The sequence below is a fragment of the Polistes fuscatus genome, unplaced genomic scaffold, assembly GCF_010416935.1.
Source record: "Polistes fuscatus isolate 324 unplaced genomic scaffold, CU_Pfus_HIC Scaffold1, whole genome shotgun sequence".
Classification (NCBI taxonomy): domain Eukaryota; kingdom Metazoa; phylum Arthropoda; class Insecta; order Hymenoptera; family Vespidae; genus Polistes; species Polistes fuscatus.
In genome coordinates this window covers 14,202,845-14,215,485 of record NW_025112997.1, presented here as the reverse complement: position 1 = coordinate 14,215,485, position 12,641 = coordinate 14,202,845, and the positions used below count along the sequence as shown (strand labels likewise).

Below are 12,641 nucleotides of genomic sequence, written 5' to 3'. Positions count from 1 at the left end.
TTCATTAAAATTTAGGTATTCTTTGGAATAACTGAATAATTTGTATTTATTTCTAATATATAGGAACGATACATGGATGCGTCTTCCTTGGCATTCTGGCTCGCAAATGGTTCCGAATTATTGCACATGCTGAAAAGCGATCGTCACGTAGGAGCATTTTCAACGAGAGCTCAAGATATCCTAGCTGATGCCGTTCACGCTGCATTCGCATCCCTCGTACATTGCGTTTCTCTAGAGTTGACGCCAGCAATGTCGCAGTTCATGGCAGACGCTGATGAACCAGCTAAAGAAGCTGGCGTGCTACAAATATTTTCCAATACGATGGCTCTGTTAAGACGTTGTCGAGTTAACGCAGCATTGACCATTCAACTGTTCAGTCATCTTTTTCACGCGATCAACGCAATCGCTTTCAACGCTCTAGTTTCTAACGGAAATCTCTGCGTCCGGTGGTTTGGTCGAAGATTAAAAGCAAGGCTCAATGCCTTAGAAACGTGGGCTGAGAGACAGGGTCTTGAATTAGCCAGTCAATGTCATTTAGCTACAATCATGCAAGCTACGCATCTTCTCCAAGCACCAAAATATAACGCCGAAGAATTGGCTACGTTGAGCTCGACTTGTTTCAAATTAAACTCGTTACAAGTAAGAGCGTTGTTGCAAAAGTATCAGCCAGCTGCCGATGAACCAAGACTTCCTGCCGAACTCATTGAAAACGTTGTCAGAGTAAGTGTTTTCATTTAATCTTTACTTCCTCAATTAATGTTATGAAGTGGCTACATAAACATGTTTTATTTGTTATAAAGGTAGCCGAAAGTGTCGCTGATACACTTGCACGTGCCGACGGACGTGAAATACGTTTGGAAGAAGAATCCACCTTGGCGTTAGCTTTGCTATTGCCAGAGGATGGTTACAGTTGCGAGGTAATAAGAGGTGTACCACCAGGATTGGTTGAATTTCTATCACCCTTACAACAAGAAGGTTTGTGTCGAATGGCATCTCAACCTACTAGTAGTGGTTACTGGACTATCTATATGATAGATCATCATACGAACGTATGTATCTTAGTTCATTTATTATCATCCTGCTGTTCACGTTTTATCACACGATCGTGTATAAAGGACGACTTTTTTATTCGTAGTTACGTAGTCCAAGTGCGATGAGTAATAGATCAGGTGGCTACACTGGACATGTCGGACAAAACCAAGGTCAACCAGAGATACATATTATAAAATTGCATAAGTCGACCAATGGCATGGGTTTGAGTATCGTTGCTGCTAAGGTATGATAAGTTTATAGGAATTGTAAGGTTTATTAATTGTCCAGTGAGTTTTACTTATCAAAATTTATTACGCAGGGTGCTGGTCAAGACAGATTAGGGATTTATATCAAAAGTGTCGTTGCCGGAGGAGCAGCAGATGCGGTAAATATTTTATTTCTTAACCTGCTTTTTTATTTTTTAAAAAGTCGCATAAAATTTCTAATATTTTATATTATATTTTTAGGATGGAAGGCTAGCTGCTGGCGATCAATTACTTAAAGTAGACGGTCAAAGTTTAGTTGGAATAACACAAGAAAAGTGAGTGAGAAATCATATTAGGAGTTAATATGAAATTTAATGATTATTCTAACAATCATTTGTTTCTTTAATTTTACTTTATCTTCATTGTATTATAAATCAGAGCTGCGGAGTATCTTGTTCGAACGGGCCCAACAGTGACTTTGGAAGTTGCTAAACAAGGCGCGATATATCATGGACTTGCTACTTTATTATCTCAACCATCTCCCATAATGACGAGGGGTATGTATGTTAACGTATTTTAATATTCTACTGATTAATTTGAAGGGAACGGTGCGTCCAAACAACTTAGTCAAGTATGATCTATAATTCAATATAAATATAAATGATTAAAATCTTCTCTTTTATAAATATCAAATATTCACACTACTACATTGTAAAAAAATCAACAATCGCTTCGCTTATGTTCTAAACAGCTTTACTAACGCTTAACTAACCTATTGTTTGGAGCAGCACATAAGGCCAGGCCAAAGTCAGAACACATAAAACCCCCCGCTAGACCTCCGGAAGTGTCCGTGCCAGCATCTACGTCACACTCGATGGGCAATCTCTTGTCCGTACCATTGCAGGGTGCTCCTACTCCTCCTCAAGAACACTACGTTGGCTGGGACGTAGAACAATCCACATTACCAGGTGCGACAGCTACACAACTTCCCAAAACTAACTTGTACCTTAACGAATACGAGCGTCGCTCTCTCAGTTCTTCGCCCTCTTATCCATTAACGCAGAATCCGCATCAATGGCGTAATAATTTCGTGAAGACGCGATCAGCATCTGTTTATCCGGTCAGAGAAATCTGTAACAGGTTTAACGAAGAACGAATGCCAATATCGGGAAATTGGCAAACTTTATCAACTATTCCTATTATCCAAGAACCCGAGGGAATACGATTATCGATACCTTGTCATTTTCAAAGACAATGTCCTCATGAAATCGAAAATAGTTTTAATTTTCCTGACACCATTGTACCAACAACGTGCGAACATCAAAATAAGAGCATGTCCGGGTTAACTTTTAAACAAATTGATGATACCAACGAAGATCATACAATTGAGAATCATTGGACTTGTCCTTTTCATGGCGATAGTTTTGTGAAAAGAGTCGACACAACTCCGAACGTCTGTTTATCCTCGATTCCTTTCGGCGAAGAATGCTTCGATTCTATTCCTTACATCGATCAGACTGATGATAATTATCCAGATGATGAATCTGAAGAAAATGAAGAATATAAGGGTGAAGAGAAGGAGCATGCTGTGTTGTACAATGATACTCCGCAAGATAAAACAAGTAATCCAAAGTCGCGTAACGATTTATTTTATTCCTCTACCGGATTTAAAGATCCTCATGCTCATGAGTTAGGAGCTCGAGTAGAAATATCAGGCATCATATCGAAACAACAATGTTACACGGTTTGTCAATGTTCCTTAAACTCAAGAAAAAGTACTGAAAGTCAAACTAGCAATGTCGATGATTCACCGAAACTCAGCATATCGTCCAAGAAATTATCTTCTAACGAGCTCGAAAGTAACAGCGACAATGACGATGAAAATTATTCTAATGTTTTTACGGATACCACGGACCAAAACGATGAGCAAGAATTGAGTACCTCGGAATTAATTTCAAAAGACGAAGAGATAATAACACCTGAATTAATTCTTGATTTAAGTGGAGTGAACGATGACGCAGTATCCAGTGACACGTCGAGTACAGGAAAATTTTGGAAATCGCCTGACGAAGTACGTTTAGGTTGTGGAAGAGTAGCAACCTTGGCTAAACATTTTTCAGCTTTAGGGGATGGTGGATTAATTAAAATGAAGTCTATGAAGTTGACACATTCCAGACAATTTGCTTCGGAACCCGACATTACATCACCAAGAAGTTCAACAACCGAAGTACGTGGATCAGCTAATGGTAAAATGTTCAAATCGGAATCTGATTTATGTTACGAGGACAAGAGTACTCAAGTGTCACCTGAAAGACAATACAATGTTTATATCCATGACACTAACGTGACAATTAGAGACAAACAAATGAAATTGTCATTAGAAGAGCAACGACACATTATTGAACAAATCGAAGAATTTTCTAATCTCGATAACACCGATGCACCTTTGTGTTTACCTCAAGAAAATCAAATAGACGATTCCGTAGAAAATTCTGAGATATCTAGTAAATCGTTGAATAAATCTGTAATCAGTGGTACCGAATCAGAATTGGAACCATCAAAAAAATCACAAAACTTGTCAACGTCTTCGTTGAACATAGAATCTTTAAATAATTCTTCCTCGCAGCAACAAGAAACGAAACGTAAAAAACGTGGAACCTCCAAGTTAGCACGATGCTGTTCTTTAAAAGAATTATCGTCATCGGATCAATTGAAAAACGATAAAATTAATATGACCCCAGCACTTAGAAAATATTTCGTTTTTCCAGCACGTTCTAATAAAGTGGTATCGGCGCCAGATATCTCCAAGAAATCTACCGCTATGCTCTATCTACGTTTAATAAAACATCATCACAATAATGAGGGTAATTTTACGGTTCACGGTACTCTATCAATTGGAAAGAAGGAAGAAGGACAAGAAGAAGTAGAAGAAGAAAAAGAAAAAAAATATAAGGGGTCTTTAGGAAGCACGAATGGTCTCGATTCAAATTCTTCTCTTTCACGGTCATCAAAGTTATCATTCAGTTGGGAAAATTTGCAAAGTGAGAAAAGTAGGATTAATCGTAAAAAACGTCAAGCCCCATTGCTTAATGGACGGTGTTTATCGAAGAGTTATCAAGAGATTCATAAAAAAAATACTACCTTTCAAAAAGATGATGACAGTCAAACGTCGAGAAAACTTACGTGTCGTAGTTGTTCGATGAGCACGTCTTCACAACAAAAAGAATCAAAAGATGATATTCGTATTATCGACAATACAACGACCATAGACATCGAAGGAAATGTATATCTTGGTAGAATGTGTAAAAAGAAAGCAAAATCATCGTCAATAACTCGTTCGATCGATCGGAATTCATTGAATATCGTTAAAAAATCAAAAAGTGACCCGGACATCTCACAATCTAAATCAACGTCCAGATCCAGAAAGGAGAAACGAGATATTCATGTATTTCCATCGATGGAAATCGGTTCCGCTTCGCGTAAGCAGGCACAAATTACATCGTTCATAAGATTTATGTTGTCTTTCGTTCGATACAGTTACTGCACTTATTTCCCCCCCCCCCATTTGGTTTCACGTTACAGAAACTACAAATTGCTTTTTACGATTAAGTTCTTTTTTTTTTATTCCAATTCCTAATTGAAAAAGATGCACTAAATTTCAATAATTTATCCTATTTCCTATAATTTATATTTTATTTACATATTTTTCTTAAGATGTTTTATTATTATAGGTTCTATTATTATTATTATTATTATTATTATTACAGGTTCTATTATTATTATTATTATTATTATTATTATTATTACTATCATTATTATTTATGATGATTTAATATTTTTCGTTGTTTGACAAAAATAAAATACGTTCGCTTTTCATAATGCATCTGCATTTTGTCATGCATCGTACGTGTTTTCTTAAAACATTTGCACGAAAATGCAAGAAATTAGAATCTTTCGTTTTCACTGTTTAGGATTAGTCCTATAATTACCATTGTTTAAATCTGTTGCGGCTATGAAACGTGCTCTTCTAGATCAGATCGTTTACACAAAATACTTTTATCTAAAACCAGTTGCCATTTACTAACGATTCATCCTCATGTATATACATGTATATATGAACAGTACAGTCAAATGTTCTGATGTGTCTTGTTGCTTGCATGTTATACTGATTTCATTTTATAAATAGTAACATTTATAATATGATTTAGTATGATATGTATAACAGCAAAGATAAAAATAATAATATCATGAAAAAAGAAATAATGTATATAACAATCATTGTAACTATAATTTTTGATGTGGGAAAACGAAATCAGGAACAAAAAAAATATTTTATTCGCATGTTTACCTAGATGCATGTAATTTTATGTTAAATCATATGTCACGTGCAAAAATGTGCAGTGCTGTTGTGTTAATTTTTAATAATGTTTTGTTTGTGCATCTTGTGCTATCTCGCAGGGCCTCGCCGCATGAGCGAACGTGATCTTTCATCTAGACTTGGACGTGAAACGATTCCCCAACAAATTCATAGCAGCAAATCCGTCCCAGCCTTGCACAGTAAGTAATCCCTGACGTGGTTCTTCAAAAAGATTTTCCAAATTTTTTATTTACAAATTATTCAAAATAATATTTGTATAAATACAAAATATGATACATTTGAAAAACCCAAATTTATTCGAAAATGATGATAATGGAACGATCATGTCGATTATCTTTACTGGCTTGCAAATCTTTGCTTTCCCGGTCTAGCGATCACTGCTTTTGTTTTTTTTTTGTGAGATAGAACCAACTCAGGAAAGTTGAGTTAATCATTTGCATAATCACCCTGATTGTGAGTCATACACTCAGCTTTTCTCTCTACACTATTTCATACTGCTTATCACATTTACATATTCAAGCACCAGATCACATATTATAGACAAGTTTTATCAATAAATTAATGAAAACGAACGAGGAAGGATCCGATCGATTATAATCAAATTTTAATACACTTTTAATGCTTATGAGTACGTTTTGATGTCAACATTAATTCGAAAGATTGTGATGTAGATATGGGTGCTGAAGGAAAACAACAACATGAAATCTTCAACCCAGGGTATAGTAGAGCATCTTCGAGTAACAGCGTTACACCACCGGTTCAACCATCTCCAATGCCTGCTATGAACGGAGCTTCTTGCCTACGCTCTAGGTAAAATGATTATGCTAATTTTCTTTAATACATTTATTTCGGATATCTCAAAGTAAATATTCATTATCTTTAGATCGAGCCATAATTTGCACGATCCAACGAGAATTGGGGCATTACCTCCGAGTGGTTTGGTTAGCAGACAACAATCCTCGCCAAACTTAAACCCAAATCAACCTCATGGATCTTTCCAAAATAATTTACAGAATAACGAAGCCGAAAGATTCTATCAAAACTTGAGCGTTTATAGAAATCAAGATTCAACGGGAAAACAACAGCAGCCAAGTTTATCTCAGCAACATATGGAAGAGAGGTAAACTTCAATAATCTTTCTCGTTTGATTTTCCTACGCTTCTGGGTTGATTAATCTATTGAAGACGAGTGCTTTGATATCGTCCAAATTCGATGCTTCATCTCTGTTTATTTTAGGAATACGTTACATACACAACGAAGCTCGAGAGGATCACAAAACTCTCTGAATCGGCCACCGGCGCAAGAATTGAACCAAGGAAGAGATAGACCAATATCTGCTCATATTCCTCAAACTCAACAACAAGGTTATTCTGGTAACCAGATGCAGCATCAAAATGCGGTTCCGCCTAGGTCGCAATCATCGCGAGATATAATACGTCAGGAAGCTAAACTTCAAGAAATGCAAGAAGAAGTTAGAAGACGCGAGTTACGCGGTGGTGTACCAATGATCAATCAATATAGACCAAATACATATAACATGAGACCGGCAAATGCTAATCAAACAGCTGGTATTGTACCTGCTCGTGCTCTTGTTTCGAAACCTTTGGGTTCTACACCTAATTTAGCAACATCGTCAGCAACACGACAACAAATGGGACTAGCGTATGGTCATCCTGATGTTGCATATGCTCAGTATGGCCAGTGCAACAAACACCCAACTGCTCAGTATGGGTTAGCATCCAAAGGGAAAGCAGAACAACCACCTCGTCACGTACCAACGATTGAATCTGGAAAGGAATCTCTCGCAGTTCAAGATTCTACTAGATCGCATTATGATCATAATCGTCAATACATGACTTCTCAAAACGGGTCACACTATACTCATGGACCACCTGAGCTTAGAAACGATCAGTATTCAAATGAAAATACTACTATGGTTCAAGATAACGTCGAAGGAAATTCTTTTAATACTACCGAGGTTCCACCAGCAAGACCTGCTCTTCCTGAAGATGGGTATAGGGAAAGCCCACCACCTCCGCCACCTAATACATTAACTCATCCCTTGTATAATAATCAAGCAGATTCGAGGTTACTATTTAATTTTATTTATTTACCTGATATAAAATAAGACATCTATAAATTGTGTATATAATAATATTCGATATATAGATATACCGCAAGTATGCAAGATCCGCCTAGAGGTGGCTATTATCCAGCAAGTGGAACAGGAACAATGCAACAACCTCGTCAATATCAGTATAGTGCTAGTAATCCTTGGCAACGTGAAGAACGCGAAAAGGTATATAAAATTCTTTTATATAAAAATATTCTCATATCATTGTGTGCACGATCTTATTTAATTCAAATATTATAGGAACAAGCTCGAAGAAGAGAAGCCGCTAGACAATGGCGTGATCAGCAAATTGCCGAATTAAGCGCTTTGCCTCATCGAACACCTCAACAAGACGAACAATTACGTGCTCTTCAATTGGAACGAGATTTCCAAAAAAGAGCAGAAGAAGCCGCCAATCAACAAGATGACGACGACGAATGTAATGATATTGATACTGAGAGTATACCACAGGCTCAAGGGTTATTGAGTGTAGCTAATTCTCAAGAAAGAACGAACACAGCAAGTCAACAACATACATTGTCGAGAGCAAACGTGAATAATCAATCGATAAGAGGTACCCCACCTACATCCCAAACTGTTAGCACTCCATTGTCTCCAAATGCTGCTGGAAATTCGTGCCTAGTACAAAATGATAATTCTGGTTTAATATATCTACAACAACAACAACAACAACAACAGCAGCAACAACAACAACAACCACAACAACAACCACAACCACAACAACAACAACCACAGCAAAATACCAATCAATCTCAAAATAATACAGGACAATTACCCAGCTCATCGAATTATAGTTCCTCTTTGTCTCATATTGGAAATATTCAAAAGACATATACAGCTGCAATGTCTCCAAATAATGAAGAAAGGGAATCACAGCAACGTCGTATTGAAGAAATTAGAAGAAAAGAATTTGATGAAAATCAAAGACAAAGAGAAGAAGAAAGTAGGCATCAACAGCAGCAGCAACAACAGCAACAGCAACAACAGCAGCAACATATACAACAGTTGTACAAACAACAGCAACAACATATGCAACATTATAGGAATCAACAAGCATTGCATCCAAATATGCTAAGATTAGACAATTTAGTTATCAATGGATCCAATACATCACCATGTAAGTAAATTGCTATGTACACATGTTTTAATTTTATTTGATTTGACTAAACAAAAAATTGTATCATTTTTGTATAGCTTTACAAAATGGAAATACCGATGCACCTCCACCCCCAGAACGCGGATCTAGTTATGCAGTGATGTCTCAACAGAGTGCACTTAGGTCAAACAGTTCGACCTCGTCCAATATTGCCTTAACACCTTTAACATCCTCCACGATCAAGAGGGTGTCCTTTCACGATCCAAACGCAAACACCGAAACAACGCCACGCAATGTCATGTCAGGAAATGTAAATACTTCATCCTCGATGGGCATGGTCACTATTAGAGAAGACCCTAATGTAAGATCTCTTATTTACTAAATAAATCAAAGATAAAGCTATAAATATATTTATAATTAGATATACGAGTTTGATGGTATTGAAATCAAATCAATACAAAGAGAAATATCGTAGATCGATTTTTTTTACAAAAGATTAAAATTATACAGCGTATAGGTGTGAACAAATGTGTAATTTTGCACTAAAATATGCTTATGCACCAAATGAAAAAGAGAAAAAAGAGCACATATTTGAAATAATGTGACACGTAAAAACACATGAATTAATTAATTTGCTAACTAGCTTCAGCAATATACACACACAAATATTGTAACTTATAATCTAGCTCCTGCTTAACATCTGAAAATTATTTTACACGATATATAACCAAAAATATTTTATTAAATATTTTCTCGTAATGCAACTCATTGGCAGATATCAACGTAAGGTATACATACATATATATAACACTATTATGCTGTGATTTACCATAACAATGATATTATATATAAATCGTTTGCAGTTTTGCATGGAATACTCTTTTCAAATTATATACCAGTTATACATTCGCTGAATCATTATTAGTAAGTTAACGCTTTTAATATATTTCGACTCATTATAAACACATATTTATATATTATCGATGTTATACATTTCATTCGCTGCTATCCATATGTATGTGCATAAATTTTTAATGTTTGTAATCTGGCTTGTTGATGATTCGAAATTGTGCATTTGCAGAGTAATTTTTGTATAGGCATTGTTAAAAGTTTCATGATGCAACGTGAGAAATATTAGATTGCATTTAAAGTAATTATCATTTTGTTTCTATTTTGTTCTCAGAATTTTATCAACGATGCTGAAAATTTATTAGCGTCTCCGAAATCTCCGGAAGGTCCTGGCGTCCCGTTTGTTAACGCCACACCCGGTGTGATCGGTGCACAGGAAGTATATAAGTTAGTTTTAATTAATTCTATTTGTTATATCAATTTTGCAAAAAAATAATATTAATTTTAAATATCATTGAATTTATTTTTTTTTAGAGATCCACGGACAAAACGCCTCGCTGAGAAACAAAAGCAACAAAATTTGCAGATGGGTGCGGTACCTGAGAAGCTCAGTTTCAAAGAGAAAATGAAGATGTTTGCTATGGAAACGGGAGAAGATGGTACACCGCGAGACAAGGTGAAAATATCTCGAGCTCAACGTGAAATAGATAATATCGGTGGTCCTCTTAGTCCTAATAACAATAATATGAAAGGCTAAGTGAAACGCAATCGTCCTTTTCTTACATAAAACTAATTACGGAAGTGTATACTACATAATTTGTAGTGATGATCACAAGCTTACCGGAGCTTGATCATACATCATCAATAACTAAAGAAGATTTACTCTATATCTCTTTATAAAATATATACTTATTTAAAAAGTAACACATGAGGGAACATAAAAAAAAAAAATAATGAAACTACAACTTTATCTTGACATTTTTAGGGATGCCTTAATTTTAAAACAAAAATATTATATTATGACATCGTTATCGTTTGTCATCTAATAGACATATATATATATATAAACTTTTAAATATTCAATGATTTAAGATTCTAGAAGAAATCAAATGATAGAGATTATGCAGAATGGTCTAAAAGTATCTACATGATATTTAAAAATCAATTACTCTTTTCTGGAATTTTTTAAAATTTGATTATATGTTTAAAAAAAGATTTGACAAAGAGTAATTTATTTTTCTAATCGCATAACAAATTTTTGGCTCACTCTGTATAAAAATATATATATATATATGTATGATGATATGTCTATGAATTATATCTATCGGGGGATCAAGTTTAGAATGAAAATGAAATAATATTATCAATGTTGATCGTCGAGTAATATAATAGAAATTGGTAGCCATATTTAAAAGTCTTTGAAACTATTTGTCGACGATATATACTAACGTTCGTTATGCCGTTACTTCGGTGGACCAACTTAATTCTAATATTTTATGAAAATATAGTTATTTAATTAAGGATATAGCTTTTGGAAATATACAGAAAAAGAAAAACTCATTTATATAAGAGTAATTCTTGATTGGTAACATTGAAATAAACCGATCAGAATGTACCTCACACGATTGTACATAGGCTGAACATAGCCGTCCGCATTGCTTCTATTGTTTGATATTTATATTTATATACACCTGTGTGTATGAGTATATGGGTGGATGTTTAAGCGCGTGTAGCGTGTATGAATGTGTGTGCGCGATAAAAAGGGCGAATATTAACTTCATCATATATTTCTTCTTTCTCTTCTTCTTCTTCATTAAACTGCAGCATAGCAATTTTAATGTGTGAGTACTGTACAAAATACACAAAGAAAAGCGCGCGTACATAGCTTTAATAAAGCAAATTATATAGATAATTGTAATACTCTATATGAGAACCGAATATGCTTGTACACAATGTGTAAATATATACTTAAGAGTTTATGGATTGCATAAAAAACAAACACAACGAGATAAATATTATAAAAGTTTTCATATACGTTTGATGGGTCCTCCATTTTAACTTTAGGTAAATGACTAGAAAAAAAAACACATCGATGGTGTTATTAATTAATTATTATATAAACCAGTTGTGGAGAAGTTTAAATATTAGAGTAATATTAATGTAGAGAGACAAATATATAAAAAATCGAAAACCATATCTGTATATACACATTGGTGTACAGGCATGAAAAGTTCTTAGAACATTTGGAGGAAATCGCGTAGCCTAGTATTGTAGAGGATTTAACAAAGATTATTTAATGCGATAATCTTGATAATGTGAGAAAAGAAGAGTATACACAGTTGTTTACTAAAATTGTCTGTGAACATTCACGAAATCAATTGATTTCAAAAAATAATTTATTGTATTCCGTTATTTTACACACTAATTATTTTTTTATTAATTTTGTTTATATATAGATACGTATATACACTAATTGTGTATTTCATTTTAAGTACAAATTTATTTTTTGAACGAGAATATTAAAAATGACATTATGTTAGATTATTAAAAAAAAACGTATTAAATAATTTACATTTCGTTTGGAATGTTCACAGACTTGAGAAATTCGACCACAGTACCGAGATATATTAAGGATCGTCGAAGAGTCACTTTGTAATAAGAGTTTCCTGCAGACTTTAGTTTGATAAATCTTACAAAACACAAAACACACATAGCAATATTAGTAGTTAAATGAGAAAAACGCGTATTAATGACTGTTAATCTGGCTAGTACGAAACGACCGGTTGAGTCGATTATTATATACAATTACTCCTATAATATTATTCCTTGTATCGAAAAAAAAAAACGAAAAATAATCTTTCTTAAATTGTGGATTATGTATTACGTACGACATATTTGTGTGTACGTATATGCTGTGTATTATTCTTGTACCTTTTAAATCTTTAA

The 12,641-nt window shown here is 34.5% G+C and overlaps 1 protein-coding gene across 18 annotated transcripts in view; it reads left to right on the top strand.

The window, feature by feature from the left end:
* The window catches only part of LOC122519746 (afadin), a 45,611-nt gene extending 33,600 nt beyond the window's left edge, over positions 1-12,011 (top strand). For 8 of the 18 annotated variants that reach the window (XM_043639442.1, XM_043639436.1, XM_043639467.1 and 5 more), the window contains 18 exons: positions 64-720; positions 801-1,049; positions 1,136-1,276; positions 1,352-1,417; positions 1,500-1,573; positions 1,677-1,795; positions 2,027-4,717; positions 5,697-5,795; positions 6,276-6,426; positions 6,500-6,736; positions 6,853-7,704; positions 7,786-7,915; positions 7,991-8,867; positions 8,945-9,207; positions 9,622-9,629; positions 9,710-9,770; positions 10,030-10,142; positions 10,230-12,011. In XM_043639442.1, coding sequence (XP_043495377.1) covers positions 64-720; positions 801-1,049; positions 1,136-1,276; positions 1,352-1,417; positions 1,500-1,573; positions 1,677-1,795; positions 2,027-4,717; positions 5,697-5,795; positions 6,276-6,426; positions 6,500-6,736; positions 6,853-7,704; positions 7,786-7,915; positions 7,991-8,867; positions 8,945-9,207; positions 9,622-9,629; positions 9,710-9,770; positions 10,030-10,142; positions 10,230-10,452 — 7,011 coding nt within the window. In that variant the 3' untranslated portion in view covers positions 10,453-12,011. Of the gene's footprint in view, positions 1-63; positions 721-800; positions 1,050-1,135; positions 1,277-1,351; positions 1,418-1,499; positions 1,574-1,676; positions 1,796-2,026; positions 4,718-5,696; positions 5,796-6,275; positions 6,427-6,499; positions 6,737-6,852; positions 7,705-7,785; positions 7,916-7,990; positions 8,868-8,944; positions 9,208-9,621; positions 9,635-9,709; positions 9,771-10,029; positions 10,143-10,229 lie in introns of those variants that run through there. The other 10 variants (XM_043639427.1, XM_043639521.1, XR_006304365.1 and 7 more) reach the window with 10 other exon arrangements.
* Positions 12,012-12,641: the final 630 nt, after the last annotated feature.